The 16,970-nt window shown below is 39.3% G+C and overlaps 1 protein-coding gene across 2 annotated transcripts in view; it reads right to left on the reverse strand.

Annotated features, from left to right (window-relative positions):
• The window catches only part of LOC124298190 (zinc finger protein 395), an 84,689-nt gene that overhangs the window by 65,173 nt on the left and 2,546 nt on the right, over window positions 1–16,970 (reverse strand). Inside the window, exon 1 of one of the 2 annotated variants that reach the window (XM_046749881.1) lies at window positions 912–1,062. The exons of the other annotated variant lie outside the window; for it this stretch is intronic. Coding sequence (XP_046605837.1) covers window positions 912–926 — 15 coding nt within the window. The 5' untranslated portion in view covers window positions 927–1,062. Of the gene's footprint in view, window positions 1–911; window positions 1,063–16,970 lie in introns of those variants that run through there. 2 annotated transcript variants of the gene reach the window in all.

Here is a 16,970-nt window from a genome sequence, read left to right on the forward strand (position 1 = left end):
ATTGTATACATCGCGAAAAACTGTGTCACTATGTCACCGTGTCAGCGCAACCAGTGACGTCACTGTAGGCCAACTCGGAGGAGAAATGTATTTATGTATACACACACAAGCGCACAAAAAACACATTTTCGCCCAACATATACGTGTAATAATAATGTACGGATTGCTATTCATTACCATATACATAGTGTGCATATGAAAATATACATGTGTGGTGTGTGTATGTCTACATACAACGCTTTATAGGCATACGTACACTTATACAGCATACTTGTAATGCGTCGCTCGTTTTTTTTTTTTTTCTTCTTCGTATTGTCAACGAGCATATAAAACTGTGCGCGCAAGTTCTCTTTTCTCGTATTGCGTATAAGATGATACGAGTCAGGAATGTCATCGAGTATGACGGAGGATCAGGGGGGGGGGGGGGCTGATTGAACGGTGTTGCTGACGGTTTTGCCGACTGGTGTCAACTCGATGATCGAATACGAGGTTTAAATGAGACGAAATTAATTGCACGTCGAAAGAAAGAAATGGCGCAGGGCAGAAATATTAAGGATCAGAGGTTACGATGAAGTTTATATTTACGTAAATCATTCAAGTTTTATACTTAGAAACTTCGGGTTTTACACAAAAATATAAAGATGAGACGTTACATTAAATTTTTAAATATCGCGTATTAAATAGAGAACCCGTAGAATTGAGAAATATAAAAAATTCTTGTTTTCTGTACGCACTTTGATCGAAACTGCGGTTCTAAATTTTGTTTTCTATTATACCGCTGTAAGAAGAGATCCTTTTAACGAAGCTCAATCCCATTATATTAACTTTCGACTTTTACTTATTTTATTTTCTCATTTTAAGAATTCTTTCACTCGACCGTACTCGAGGCCTCATATATTTGCTATACTCACATTTATATCGCACATCTGGACATCTTTGAAGAATCGTGATTCATCTCAGATTGTCAACTCGATTCTAACAAATCTGTATAATATTTCCGTTACTTTATCTTCTCTCTTTTCCTTATACCACAGCGTACAACGCAGTATAAAGCAGAAGCATTCGTCGCGACGCGATACACGTTCCAAGAATCGGGTGCCTTTCCCTCGGCTTACGTATAACGTGCATGCGTACGCATATGTATACATGTGTTTTTCAAGATTATGTGTAAATACAAACATATAACGTAAGCTAAAATGTATAAGTTTAATTTCGACATTTTCTAACATATCGTCGAATCTCGCAAAACGTGTTGGAGAAATTTGACGAACATCCGATATTTCATCTTTCTGCAAGCAATACTTTTTACGTATGATATAATAACTATATGTATTAATATTGATATAACTGTCGTAAATATTTTGGTATTGGTTAACGCTATTGATAAGTGGAAAGTGTGTTTTTTTTTTTTGCTTCTTCACAAGCTGATGATAAAAATTGTTGTTTAAAAAATTGTAGATGTATCCTCTACTTTATATCGCAAGTATATGCTATGCGCATCCGAATTAAGTCACGCACGTGGATTGTTTATTAACAAAGATGGTGGACGTTGGAGCGTGGATATGATGATAAAAAGTGTGTACAGGTTATATACGCGGCATGCATGGATACCGTGAGCGAAAGTGTCTACATTCTAATCGAAAGTAAATTTCTGGTGAAACTGCGCAGAGCGCTGCGCTCGCAGAGGCGGGCAGTGAGTATTACAATATAAGTGAGGACCGGTTTGCATTCTGGGTTGCGACCCACTTCGCGTTGTTATTTGGGTCGGTGCCGTTCTCGTTCTTTCGTTATTTCGTTCCGCAGGCCCAATCTACACGCGCGTTTGTACTCCACGCCGTACGACATAACCTCAAGTTACGTCGCTACGAGTTGTACATACGTATGTACCTACGTGAACGCCATGCGTGCCGCTCTGCATGTACGTAGGTATTTTACATACACAAATACCGCTCATTTTATCATGCCTAACTAACCTAGGCCCCGTTGCAACGAGGTGAAATTCAGCCGTTCCTCTCATTTTCGTTATCCTTCTCTTTATCCGCCTTTCGGCCTTCATCTATCTATCTATCTATCCATCTCTCTCGCAAAGATTCATCCAATACGATATCAAAGAATTGCGTAAAAATCATTCGTGTATCTATATAGGTATGGACAAGTTGTATACGTATCCGAAATTTCTAAAATACATAAATACATGTAGTATAACTTGTAGATGAATATACATTGTATAAGAAAGTGACCCAACCCAAGAAAGTATTAAGGAATGAATAAAAAAAAAAGCACTTTTTCCCTTCTCTCAATTATTTATGCCGAAAGTTGTCGATACTTGTTATAATGAAAAGGAGACGTACGTAACACTCTGGATCATGAATTCCGCTCAAACTTCTGGATCATTCATTCGGCCTAAAATATGGAGCCTGTGATATTTAGTTTTATCTAATAGACATCCCTCCATTCACGATTCCGGTCATAATCGATTATATTAGCGGTTCAACGAGTGAAATTAAAAGAAAATCTGTCGCATCTGTGGCAGTCTTTCTTGGGAATTATTCGGTTGTTGGTAGCATCGGTCGAGAATCATACGTATTTTTTTTTCATGTTGGATAGTCGTAATAAGATCGCGATCTGAGTAGTGTGTATAGGTATAATGATGATAAATATATCATAAATATCTACTCAATGGATTAATATTTCATTAAACGAACAAACAAGTGACGGCTCGATCCTTTGTTTTGTTTCTAACCACGATGAATTTATGCAACCATGTTGAAATTTGTGATCGAAATTGAAACGGTAAGCAAATCGAAATGAATAAAAATAGAAGAGAAGAAAGGTATGGGATATAATTTCACCTCCATTATACGATATTATACAGTGCAATTAGGTCTAAAAAATATTGTTTTTTCTTTTTTTTTCTTTGTTCCTCAAAGTAGTAGCATCATGATACGCTTGTTCATTATATCTATATAATGCACTTGCGCTGAAGTCAAGTTATGACGCAATCGACGCGATGACCTTGCACCGGCTGTGAAGACCTTCCGAGCCGCACGGTTCGCGATTTACGATCAACGATTTATACGGCTTATACGTATTATACATACAGCTTACGGTTTACGACCCGGAAGAACAAACCGGCGATGCAAAGGCGTGGTGTGCGCAGAATTGCAGCTTTCGTTGCACGCTTTTAAAACGTTGCATCGCGCGGAGCGTGATTTTCGGATGCCTCGCATAAAGGTATAATTATAATAATTTTAGGACGCACTTTATTTTTTATTTATTTCTTGTTTTTTTCAACAAGAAATTTCGAAAAACATATCACGTATGTTTATTTAATTGTAATTTTCAACGACGGCATGAATCGTTGTCGGTGGTTCACGGCAGGCATTGCCAAGGCATGACCTGGATTCATACGGCACTAGGCATGCACCCCGGCCTCCTTCCGCGACGCATGCGCAATAGCGATTCTAATTCCTTTGTCTTAGACAAATTCTTGTGACACAGTGAGACAGAGACGCGTGAGACGTTGTATCTTTCTCACCGTTAAATGCGTTATCGTGTAAGAAAACGAACAGCAAAAATAAGAGAGACAACACAACCGCATGACGAAAAAAAAAGGAAGTCCCGTTTTTTCGTTATTATCATCGACCTGCACTGACCGCAGCTATACGTATACATATATTGAACTATTTTACCGCACGTGGCGGACTAACGAAGGACAAAATGCTCATTGTGCAAACTTCTTCCCACTAATCGTACAATTGGATGCTTCGTATTGAATATATACTTATTATACCGTATAACAGTGTTTCGAAATATTATATTGAATAATTTTTTGTTCTCACAGTTGCAGAAATTGAGGTGATAAAATATCCCATATTATGACACAGATACGCCCTTGGAGTAAGTAAAAATTATCCAAGGATCCATTATTGAGGACTTTCATTTCCCATACCGTAATATGAAATCTAAGACGTTTAATAATTTTATCACCTTTTATAATTAATTTTACTCAATAAAATATTCAAGAAAACTTGAAAGCAGACGCTGTACGTATGCAGTTTTTGATTCCCTGGCTTCTATAAATTTATATCAATATGCACATATTGTTCGATTTCTGACGAAATTGATTTTACATAAAAGTTCATTGTATAACATAGTATCAAAGAAACCGAATGGGACATGTGTATGTATTACAATATTGACAAAGCAGGAGTGAACCTCTATCCCAGGCTGAAGAGAAAAACGTTGATCGTAAAGAAGGCACAGCAACGCTGACGGTAACAACAGTAACAATAACTGATGTTTAGAAATATTTATTCTGCATCAAGTGACTGTAACCTCTCTCTCACTCTCTCTTTCTCTTTCGGTTTGCTAGGTGCAAAGTTATACACATCACGTACGTACGTACGTACCTATATACAATTATTACACGACACTATAATGCGCCTTGTAGATACATACGCATAGGTATACGTATATACATATATATAATGCGTGCATACGTGCGTTACACCGAACCAAGGAGATGGCACTGCACGTGCCGCCGCATACAGTCCTGTGTGTGCGTGTGTGTGTGTGTGTGTGACGTACGTATATGGTTGCATATGTCGTGCACCGCCTTGAGCGGGCCGAAGCCGAACGCAATGGCAACGATCGAGGGAGAAAAGGGGGGAGGAAGGCACGTGCACTTCGACTCCCTCCGACTCGAGTGCATAAGGTTAAGGTACAAGACACCAGAGACTGTAACCGATCGGCGTTGCTTCAACTTGCGAGAGAAATTTCATTCCATTTCATTCTGATTACCTACAACCTAGTTGATAAGGAAATCAGGTATACGCACGTGCGTACAAGATTCACGTATATTTGTATGTACATATGATCAACGCGTCCACGAGTGTTGGGTACGAACCGAAGGTCCGGTTTCGACTGACTTCGTGAATAGACGATGGGATGTTCGAAGCCCCATAGCTGGGCTCCGATGTCAACAGACCGATATCCTTTTGCACTTTCGATCCGAACCAAACGCCGAGTAAAGAAGTTAGAATCACCCTGAATTACCTTTGACTAATCCACTTTGATATTTCCAATGCCTTTTTTTTTGGTTCCATTGCGAGTTTGCAACCATTTTTCTTACAAGTATAATAGCTCACGTAAACTTCACAAGCAAATCTTCTTTGTCTCTTTTCCGCTTGCTTATATTTGCTTCTTTTACAACATAGGAAAATCATCATGTAGTTCTTAGAATAATTGCCAGTTTTCGAATATTGAAGACACGGAAGAAATAAAGAGTGAAAAAAAAAAAAAACGAAACGACCAGATTTTCCTGATTTTCTAAAGTCAAGTGCAGAGTGATTAATTGTAAACACCGGAGTTCTCGACTCACGGTATGTAGGATATGAGACTGCTATATGCGTGTGCGTACGTATAATTAACAGCAGCTACTCGAGAGTTCCATCTGACAGCCAGACAACACGTCATCTCTAATCGCGGGGTCGAGAAGGGAAGCGCCATACGCAGCAGTACCAGCAGCAGCATCATCTTCTGACGTCAAAGGTTTTAATTTCAATAATATTACACATGTTCGTACATCGAAACGAATTTTTTTCTGGTTCGAGTGTTTCATCAACACAATCGGTAGAAAATATTTCATTTATTTTAATTTTATTATTATTATTATTATTGTTGTTGTTGGTGTGTTGTTGTTGTTATTATTATTTTACAAGTCGGACTCGTTCGACTCATTTTGCTCAAAATCTAATTCAATCTTAGTTCAGTGAAGACAAATTAAATGACAGATCTGTATCTATACCGATTGAACCGTTCACGAGTCATCGGTGAACGAGCAGGTTAGGTTAACGTTGAATAGAACCAAATTGCATTTTGAAAAGTACGTCAAGAACAACTCGACCAATTTGGTTCAAAATTTGTACAGTTCTGAATTGAATCAATCTAAATCTAAATTCCAAGAATAAAAATTGAAATTGACGGTAAGAACCGTGTTGACGCGCATCATTTTTTTCTAAATAAACCCGGAAAAGCGAAGATGAGAATCTGTGTAACTGTTAAACTTACGATTGCAGTTCGTTCTGCGGAACGACATTAAGCTGCACCTTGAGTAAGGCCCACCCAATAAGGATCGCACGTGTGCCGATCGCGCAGTACTTCCTAGAGTGACGTCACCGTCCCCGATAACCAACTATAGGAATGTCGCGAATGCAGCAGCTTGCATTGCGGCGTTATGCGTTTAAGGCTCGCAGGGCGACTCTGGCTTTTCCCACGCATGACGCGGATCGCAGCCCGGGATAATAATAAATGAAGCGGCTTTGAAGCAGAGAAAATTACAAATGGAGAATAGTCGAGGTCCAAGCGTACATGTGACACTTTTTTTATACTCCTGAGGAACAAAATCTCTTCAAACGTTTGGAAATCGGAAAATTTACGATCGGTGCGCTTGTGTCTCAAGCCATGAACAGTACAGAAAATTCACGCTTTGAGGTTATGACGCGCAACTGTGTATAAGATGAGTTCCATATTTTTCTGCGTATTCCCAATAATAATACAGATTTTTCGAGTCTCAAGACAGAACCGATCATAATACTTGTTATCATTTCTCAAGGTTTGAAGATATTTTAACCCATAAGAGGTGAAAAAAGTGTGAAAATACGTTTTGTTGACTCTGTCGGTAAAACGAGAACTTCGTTCTGAATTTTTACAATGCATAAACAAATCAGTCGAGAAAGAAGTAAAAAGATGACATAAACTGCAGTTCAAAATTGTACGGATAATGTCCAAAAATAACTTTATAATTGAGATTCGGATGACTTTGGATTGCGTATAAGGCGTAATAAAACCGCATAGGTTGAAAGTACCGTATAAGTAACTGAATACCGTTGTGTAGATCAGCGTTGCGGGAAAGTTTCTGTTTAAAACACTCCTCGCTCTCGTACTGCGCGAGGATATGGATGTGTGTACATATACGTAATGCCTATGCTCATATGTACATTATACGTATGTGGCTAACTATGTAAGCACACACATAAGCAGACGCGGAGCTTGAGTAGCTTAGGCACACGCGACGCTGCGCCGTCACCCTGCTGCTGCAGCTGGGCTCATGTTCTAGTTCTAAGCCACCTACTCTCACTTTTGCCCGATGTCTGACCTATGCCGACTTGTCCTAGTTGCGGCCTAGGAAAGCAAGTAGATACTCTCAGAGATATTAAGAGGTTCAATATAATAATTGCCAACAGGTTACACGCCGGGCTTCCTTTCTCTTCTCCCATCCGTCGCGAAATCCGACGCTGATGAATCGAGGGAACAATTTCTTTAATTACGTATATTTCATTCAATAAAACGTTCCCCGTTTTCAACTAACAAATAAGTTTCAATTGTAACCATGAAATTGGATTTTCAAGATTCCAGCTAGGTCTTGATCTAATTACATAAATTCATGTTACAAGGCTGTTAATATATAACGTTTCGTCGTTTTTTACCTCGTGATATACATGTTAAGCTCACGAAATATTCACTTTGTTTGAATAAAGATTGAATACTTCGAAAAAAATTCTATTCATTCCACTTTATAAATTTGTCATTCGTTCGTCGTCGAAAGTGTGAAATTTCTTGAAATTCCGAATAAATTTGAATTACTTATTATTTCGTTTTCTGTAACATAAAAATATCTTGTTTATATCTACGAAATGCTCTTCAATCATATTTCGATCATTTTATACGACGTATAGGAGATTGGAAAGCAGCGGAAGATTTAAATCTTAAGTTTCGAGGAAAAAAATAACATCGACGTACAGGTCGCCTGGTTTTTCCAATTGCCATTTTCGTAATGAGCATAAATATATGTAGGCATACGAATCAGGGTTTGTATCATGAGCCAATCTAATAATTATACCAATAATAACAATAATAATTGTTCAACGTTTTGATGCAACGATATACATTGATATTATAACGTTTAATGCGCAACTAGGAATAATCCTTGCCTTTTTACCAGTGTGCCTATGGAGACAATGCAATTTATACACATATGGATACATGCATATACCTCTTTGTATGTATGTGTAAACTTACGACACGCAGGAGATCTACAGTAGTGTAGGTGGCTGCCAGTTTGAGATCGCATGGTGGCTCGAATACTCGTGTAGCGATTCTTACGCAAATTAAACTCGTAGGCGGAAAATTACGATCCAGCTGTTGCACTCGCTGGGCACGCGAAGATAAACGATGATAATTGATTAAAAATTCACCAGCATACGTCTATGCCATATATAATGCATTTTCAACTGTCCAGGACACTCTGCATAACAATCGAAATTACACCCGTGAGAAACTCACCCTACATTTCCATCTGAATGAAATCGAATAATTTCCCTATTTTTTTGAAACGTAATCAATTTCCAGCTACGATATTACCGACCGAGCCGCACCATTTATTCCCCCAATTTCAGAGGTAAATATCGGATGAAAACATCGCAGTGAGGTATCATTTAACTCGTTACAATTACTCTAAAAAGAGGTTCGAAAAAAAAAATGCAAAATGACTCTGTCGGTAAGGGCGGGACTTATTGCACGGTGTCAGGAACCGACGTGCAGTTCGGACAAATGAAGGTTGGTTGAATTTTCAGCGCTCAATTATGAAGAGAGTGCAGACCACTGTGACCATGCAGGCTAGTGGCCGACAGATAGGATCGCGACCGGTGACGTCACGCTTCCGCGCCTGCGCGCATCCCGTGTTTACGACAGCGGTGTAGCAGCAAGGGAAGCCGGCCGGTTTTCGAGTTCGATAAAGACATGCGTCTAGTGTGTATATGCGACGTATGTATGTACACATGCATACAACTGTTATACTATCTTTAGATCGAACGTGCCCAACATATTTTCTCGGATTGCGAATTCTAACATCAATAATACACTACGATAACCGACCACACGACTGCGTCCTGTTGTTTCACTTATCTCGCGCATCCTTCTTTTGTTTATGATGATATCGCCGTCGGTGTTTTCAACCGTCTCATTCCTAATGTCTTATCAAGCACCGCGTCTTTTGCTTGTACTATCTGGCCTCTAGACTCTAATAATAATAATTATTATTTTTCCTCATCAACCGTGTCGTATAATAAGAAAATATTTCATATTAATTCAATAAAGAATAATAGTTATCAACGTTCGAAACTAGTTTTTAGAATTGGGCAATTTTGCATACGCCAAGCAATTATCTAAGTCGTAACTGTTGATAATTAATTGACCGGGGCTACCGTTGGACAGGAAAAAAAGAGACTGCAAGACTATAATGAGTACCTATTTTGCAAGATATGATACTCGGTAGAGAATCAAAATGAGGAAACATCTGTGGTCGAATTATCGGACTGTTGAATTAAAAATTGATAAGAAATATGCGTATGATGAGTAGTTTTTAATTTATACCGTGAGGATTAATACTTAATTTGAATCAAATCATGTCTTCCTCATATCGTAATTCTCAAGACCGTAAGAAAACGTCAGATCTTGTTTCGCTGGCAGTTTTGGAAAACGGTACCTACTATAGACATTTTTCTTCTCCCAATTGATAAAAATCGCTTCAAACTTTGGAAAAATATGACACATAATAGCGCTTATGTGGTCGCTAAGACAAGTTTGAAAAATTGACAATAAAATATGGAACTGAGTTGTACAGAAGTGTGCCATAACCTCAAAGCGAGTGATGCAATTAGCTGCAAATACATTAAAATTCGCTTTAGGTGCGTCATACTTGCACTTTTCAAAATCTCAGAAAGGTAACAACAGAATCATGAATATTAAACTCTGCATGCTGTAAAATTTTTCAAACTTTTGAAAGATTTTATCGCTGAGAATAGGAAAACCGTGTGAAATATGACTTGCTGAATTCGTCGGTAAAACAGGAAGTTCGGACATCCCCCGAAGATGAAAAATGTTTGATCAAGCAACGTACAGTGCGATATATAATGGCAGCGGTGTCGGCGGCCCTTGGCTCTCTCTCGGCTGACGATGAGTCCCGTTCAGCGACCCCCGCGCAAGTTTAGCGAGCGTTCAACCGAGTTTTCAACTACTCGTATAACCCGATGCGGCGCGTCGACCCGAGTCGCATCGTCCTTCTGATCCATAGGTAGACCGTATAGGTATACAGAATAAAAGCCCCGGGTCTTCCTCAAAAACCTGTGCAGCCTTTTTGCGCAGCAGTCTAGCCGGCCGGCAACTTTTTGCAATAATCTCAACAACCTCTGGTTGTTCAATGGCCGCAGTATCTACACGTTAGCTTGGAGGGGAGGCGATGCTTGAATATTTCAACCTGACGCAGGTTTTCGGAATACTCCTCAACGTAGTAAAGAAATAGATTTTCTTTCTGGTATTCAACTATTCAGCAGATAATGAAACGGCACTTGTCATACCGGAAATCCATTCAAAGATAAAAAAAGAGACCCTGTTTGTTCTGTAGGTAAGATGGTGAAAAATGACAAATGTATGGAGATTCTAATTTTTTTTTTAAATAACTGCCACTCTTCAATACCAATAAATTAATATGAATGCGGGGAAACAAATTCTATTCTATTACTCTGTTGAAAGAGTAAACCAAATATCTCTACAAGTTCACCGGCATTGTTAATATTATTATTATTACTATTATTGTTATGACGTGGTTATTGTCATTAACACGTCGTATTTTTTACTTCGAACTGAAGTAACAACTATTTCAATTTATGGTTTGTCAGGAAAATCGTAATGTAAGGATTTCGAGGAAGCGAAACGTGTTTGATTATAATGAAAAAAATTGAACCACTGATAATTTCTACATAATCGCATTACACCCGTAATATAAGACTTTCTCTGTTTCTATGTACAATTTTTTACATAATCTACGAAACAAAAACGAATTCTAGATACCTTCACAGCGGATAGCAGAACATTTCGGAATATCGTAAGAGGATGATTTTCAAACTTGCAATTCATACAAATCATACGACGGATCAAAAATGACGCATCGAGTTAAAATTAGGTAAATGAAACAATGAATGCTTGTATACATATATTACATAATCCAATATTTTTACCATGCGCATGTAAAATTGTGAAACAATCGAAATCGTTACGACGGATTTTAATATAAATCATCCAGCAGCGATCTAATTACCTACTGAAAAGTTGTTAATTTTAATAATCTCGTCGTACTTGGCCCGTAAATAAAAAAAACCTAATTTTTTTTTTTTGTTCAACCAGCTGTAAGTTGTTATAGTCATTATACCTACAAATATACAATCATTGTATACTGTCATGCAAATTTAACTTTGCTTGTGAAGAGAAGTGTTATTATTACATGCATGTAGTATGAATAGTAAATTGCCCTTCACGGACGTGTGTAATGCAATTTAATGTGCACTGTATAGGTATAATCTATAGTATATGTAGTTTAGTAAATAGTAGTTGTAGCAATGGTAGTAGGTAATGATGATAAGTATAGCAATAACAACAATCATAATAATAACAATAACAACAACAACAACGATAATAATAATAATAATAATAATAATAATGACGATGACGTAGCAAGCAAACGAGTAGCAACATCAACTCGACTCTTCCTCGTCACACGGATCGTTCAAGGCTCTTTTTCCGCCCACGGGTAATTTGGAGAAGAGAGACCTGCGGGTCGTGAACACCACCGTGGCATTCATTCGCTTCGTTACGCAGACATAAAACAGCACGGGAAAATAATTTAATCGCGCCTCATCACATGCTGTTGTGTGTAAAAGGTACTTTATACGTACTTATATCAGTATGTACAAATTGTACGATTTGCCATTTCCAATTCGTTGACACTTGCGCTTTTCGTATTTTATACATGCATCATCATAAAGTTATAGTGTCATCCGACGACGCTCGTCAGGTTTTTATCCCGACGTAAAGATTGCTCTTGACGGTCATATATTGACACCGGTCATTCATATTATACAACAACATGCACAGTTACAAACTGCGTTGAAGAAAATTATATTCCAAATACTGTCAGAAAGTATCTGCAAATTTATTCTCGCAATGTGAATTTCCGTCAGATTTTCCGTTCGTCTACAAAATGTTCCACGAATTCTAATAATTCCGAGGAATTTGAACGCAGATTCTTATGGAAGAATCGATATTGGCAGCCTGAATATGCAAAATAATCACATTTCTAGAAAACAGGAATTTTTTGAAAAACTGTGGGTATGTTCTGTAGTTTGCGAGGATTCAGAATATCACAAAGAATCATCAAGTCATCAACTTTATTAGAGAGATATGTGAGATCAAAAGCGCTTTTTCTCACAGAGGTCTGGATGTTCCGTTTTGATGGCTCATCAAAGTGCTATAAACCAAACTCTACTCCAAAACTTGATAATTATTGAAAAAAGTGGCGTATTTTGTACCACGCTTTTCCAGGGATCCAAAATATATGAGCCTAAGCAATTGATCAGGTACCTTACGAAACAGTCGTGAAGGTATTGATACGACAGCTCTCGTAAGCCGTAGGACACACATAACGCATTCAACACGCAAGAGGCCCCCGCCAAGACTTTAAACAACACGACTTAATCACGAAATTTAATTTTCGTGACCTCGTTCCTAAAGTGTATTGAATGGATGCCCCCATTTCACGGGTCGCGCATGCGTTGAAACTGTCCGTAATTCCCCCCTCGATCGCTCTTCAAGCTCTCCCAGTTCTCTCTCGTTTTATCTCCTTGATGCGGATTGACGAGACGAAAGATTCATTTGCAACGAGTGTGCAACGCCCTCGTTGCCTGCCTGTCCGTATCGTCGAGTCCGCTGCCACTGGCCAGGAAATGCGCACACTCGCGTGTTTTAAAAACGAGTGTGAATTTCGTATTACCGGAGCCTGACCTAATCTCAAATTGAAAGTAAGCCGATTAGTTAGATCCGAATGAACATAGGTATCTGGCAAACCGAGCAAACGTGAAATCACCGGTTTAAAGAAGACGGAAAAAAGAAAAAACATGTCGCAATGTGTACAGTTCTGTATTTACCGACAGAGTAATGGTTTTCGGTAAGCTTATTCTGACGTAAGCTTTGGGCGATAATAGTCCGGCGACATATCATCGGACTACAAACAACTCACAGAATCGTGAGGAAAGTCGAATACCATTGCCCGAAAATGGGAACGCAGCATAAATTCATGCGTAGCGCGACATTGACTCGGTCGGTAAGGTATGACCGCCTGTTCAAATGGCCCGTGACGCCTGGCGGAGGACGGAGCGGGAAATCCACGGCGAAGTTGACTCGAGTATTTGGAGGCTTAACAGTTTGAAAGTTTGAGAACGGTTCTCTCGGCTCTAACGGACGCCAAGCGTTCACAGTTGTGCGATTTACGGGAACCCGGGTAGCTGCCTCTAGCCGGCCAAGCCGTCGTCGCGTAAAGCACGATGGCCGCGTTCACTCCTTTCCTGTTATGGGCGCGGCACGTTGCCGGCCGAAGCGGCAGCCAGCGCGTGGCCACGACGCTAGAAATTAAAATCGGCATTAGAGTATCGCGCACGCTCGCCTCCTCGCTATTTGGATCGACCATCGCATTTTTATTCCAAACCCATCCTCTCTCAACCAATGTATATGTAATATATACACCTACGCTTCTGTGTACACAATGCGTGTACAGACACATACATCTCCATCTCACCTTGCCTGTCACGCAGCAACCGCTGAGGAACATGTTTACATTAGTGTAACATGGTGTGTCTGTTGAAATTAAAAGAACAATATTCCCTTGAAAATTCAAGGTTTTTCAGAAGCATTGGGGTAACAGTTTTGTCCTCACAGACCGTGAAACAATTGTAGTAATTGCAAATGTTTTTTTTTTTTTTTTTTGCAATGATGCAAACTCAAAAAAATTACTATAGTTCTGTAGGATCCGATATGAAGGTACATGCAAACTATTTCAAACTGCTACGTTATGATACGCCTTTCACGTTGGATGAGGAAACGTGAGGATTCATGGTTTTTTTTCTCGTTCAATTTCCAAGCGTTATTTCAGGCATTTTGAATAAAAAAAACTTTGTGGACGATCCATAAATTATTAAAACCTAGATCCAGATCTAAATTTATATCGGACCTGAATTTCTTCACAATACCAATATCCATGGTATATATTTTCTGTAATTCTGCACGATGTATTCTTGTAAGTTGAAGTTATTAGAAAGTTTCATCTCGAAAATGCAGTTTGCGAAATATTCCGAACCTAGAAATGGTATTTTGTTTGGTTTACAGATTATCGAAACGATAAACCAGATACTATTCGCAATGAAAATACGATAAGCTGCGGTAAGGGCTGTTAGTTGCGGTTTGAAAAATCGTTTCTTTCAAGAGGTACAAAGTTCAAACTTCAATTGACCTCTCGAAATGACGTGGGCGGCGCACGGTTGCATCCGGTTCGGACGAAACATGTATATATAGTACGTGCGGCGTGTTGTGCTGTACACAAATTGCATACACAGTGCAACCTCCCAATAAAGCCACTCGCAGGCTGCGAGGGGAATACATTGCTCAAAATCTTGATTCCCCCACTCTAACTACAAACGCTCATTCTCGAAAAACGGTTCTCGACCCTCTCATTGGTACTTTGCATTTTACCAGCAGCATTAATTAGAGAGAATGCGAAAAACGCCGGAGCGTAGTATGGTAGTGGGGGTAAGCGCCCGAGTACGTATTAGGGGAAGCGGCACTATTGAAAGGGTTGTACTGTACGCATACCTATACGCGTAAAACTCATGCATCAAGGGCCCAGAACTCGTGAATCACGATGAAGTTTGTTGGCCTTCCCGTTATCCGTGCTTCAGTCATATATTTTTTCTTGCAATGGTAAACTGCCGTTGACTCATTGTCAGTCAGACTGTCCTCCATGTGCAGATCATTCTTACGGCGGCGATATCAACCCTCTCTTTACAGCTGTTGCATACGTACTACGATTTAATCAATCTTACATCCGTGCATGTATACATATATACAATGTATGTGTATACCCATAAAAGGATGGATAAACGCATGTCGAATGGGATGATCGTTACGTCATGTTTTAAGCAACTTTCTCTCAAGTTTTTGTGTATTAATTTTTCATCACCTCAAACTATTACTTCGAGTCATACACTTTTGCTTTTACACGTATTTTTTTGAATGTGTTAATCGCATGATTTTATTAACGCCGGTAAAAAAACAATGACAAAAAATAGTAAAAAAATTAAGCAAAAATAAAAAATAACAATCTCATTGCGACTCAACGATACAAAGTAAAGTTAAACTTTCTATAGAAGCTTCATTCTCAACAAGTTCATTGGAAATCGGTGGAAGAAACCCCGTAATTATATAATATAATTGTCTAAATATGCTGAATCGGTTTACATAATAGTATTTAATGATATAAAATAATTCCATAGTGCAGATGAGAAAAAAGAACCTTGCAAAAAACACGCTATAATAATTCTTGTATAAATGTTAGTGAACAATGCGCCTACAATTTGGCAAAGAGGTCATGTACCACTATAGTACAAACCAGTAGCGACGATTTTATCGAAAACTTGGTGCAACATAGGAAACAGTACGTTGTATTATATAAAGGGCGGAAAGTGAGCGATTGACGCAAGTGCGAATATCAGAAGGCCAAGGGGAGCCGAAAGCTTCCGAGGCTCACCTGAAAATCACACGATCAGCGTCAATCGCCTTCCGCCCATGATGCATACGATTTATTCATAACCTGTATCGAAACTTTACTTTTGAGTGCACGATCGACTTTTATCATCCGGGTTAGCGGACCCAAAAACGCGCTTTGCGCCCGCTTGCGAAATTTTGCAACCGCTTGCGACATTTTACGCCCGCCTATTCGATTCCAGTAGGCGGAAAAATGCACTTAATGCCCACTTTACAATCACGAAAAGGCATACTTTCGGTGCAGGTTCGAGAAAAAGTAAAATTAACGCCTGTTACAAATCCAAAGAAAAAGAAAGTAAAAAACGTACAATCTACATCTCATCGGCATAATATGTATAATTCAGTCTTCGGTGAATGAACTTCGATTCTTTCCCTCTTCCAACGCTACAAGCTTTATTCAAAGAAAATAAGTCACCATACATACATGTATATACATTAGTTGGGTGTAAATATTTGTATTACCTACATGTTCTCGCCAAGGAACCAGCACGCGTTTACTTTTAAACACACAATAATTTTGCCAAAGTTTCGAATCACATGAATAGGAATTTGGAATATTTTTACGTTCTTCTTTCCCTAAACGTAAACAGTTAATATTCTCGTCGTGATCGCAATTTGAACCCAGTCTTCTCATCAATCATCGTCTACACGTTTTACCAATAGCTATACGCACTGTACATATATAATGTGATATAATGTGTATTATATAGGACACGAATAGTATATTCTATTCGTAGATGGAGTACGATACACGGAGACCGACTGCTCGTCCGATCACGTGACATCGGCACGCCCGTGATCCAGCCCACGCGTGTATAATATACGTATATATACGTGTGTATGTGTACATATAACGTGTGTCTATAACATAAAATCCGCGATTACAGTCGGAGACATATAATATAGTGCATAAATAGTCTGTCCCGAAAAAAACTATGTTGGTTCGAGCTTGTGTCCCAAGCAGTACGTAGCATGTAAGTGTAAGTAAACGCGGCGGCAGCAAATTCTCTCACTACACCGGCTGTTAAATCCTCTTCGCTACTTGCGGGGCACGCGGAATAATCGTGTTTACTACGTCTCGAAACACGTTTGCGCGGCTGATTCTGCGCTGCCGCGCTACCCGACGGCGACAATAATTGGTGGGTGACGTAGATGCGTACGTCACCGAACTGGAGAACGAGGAGGAGGAGGAGGAGGAGGAGGAGGAGGAGGAGGAGGAGGAGGAGGAGGAGGAGGAGGAGGAGGAGGAGGAGGAGGAGGAG

The sequence above is a fragment of the Neodiprion virginianus genome, chromosome 2, assembly GCF_021901495.1.
Source record: "Neodiprion virginianus isolate iyNeoVirg1 chromosome 2, iyNeoVirg1.1, whole genome shotgun sequence".
NCBI classification, from domain to species: Eukaryota; Metazoa; Arthropoda; class Insecta; order Hymenoptera; family Diprionidae; genus Neodiprion; species Neodiprion virginianus.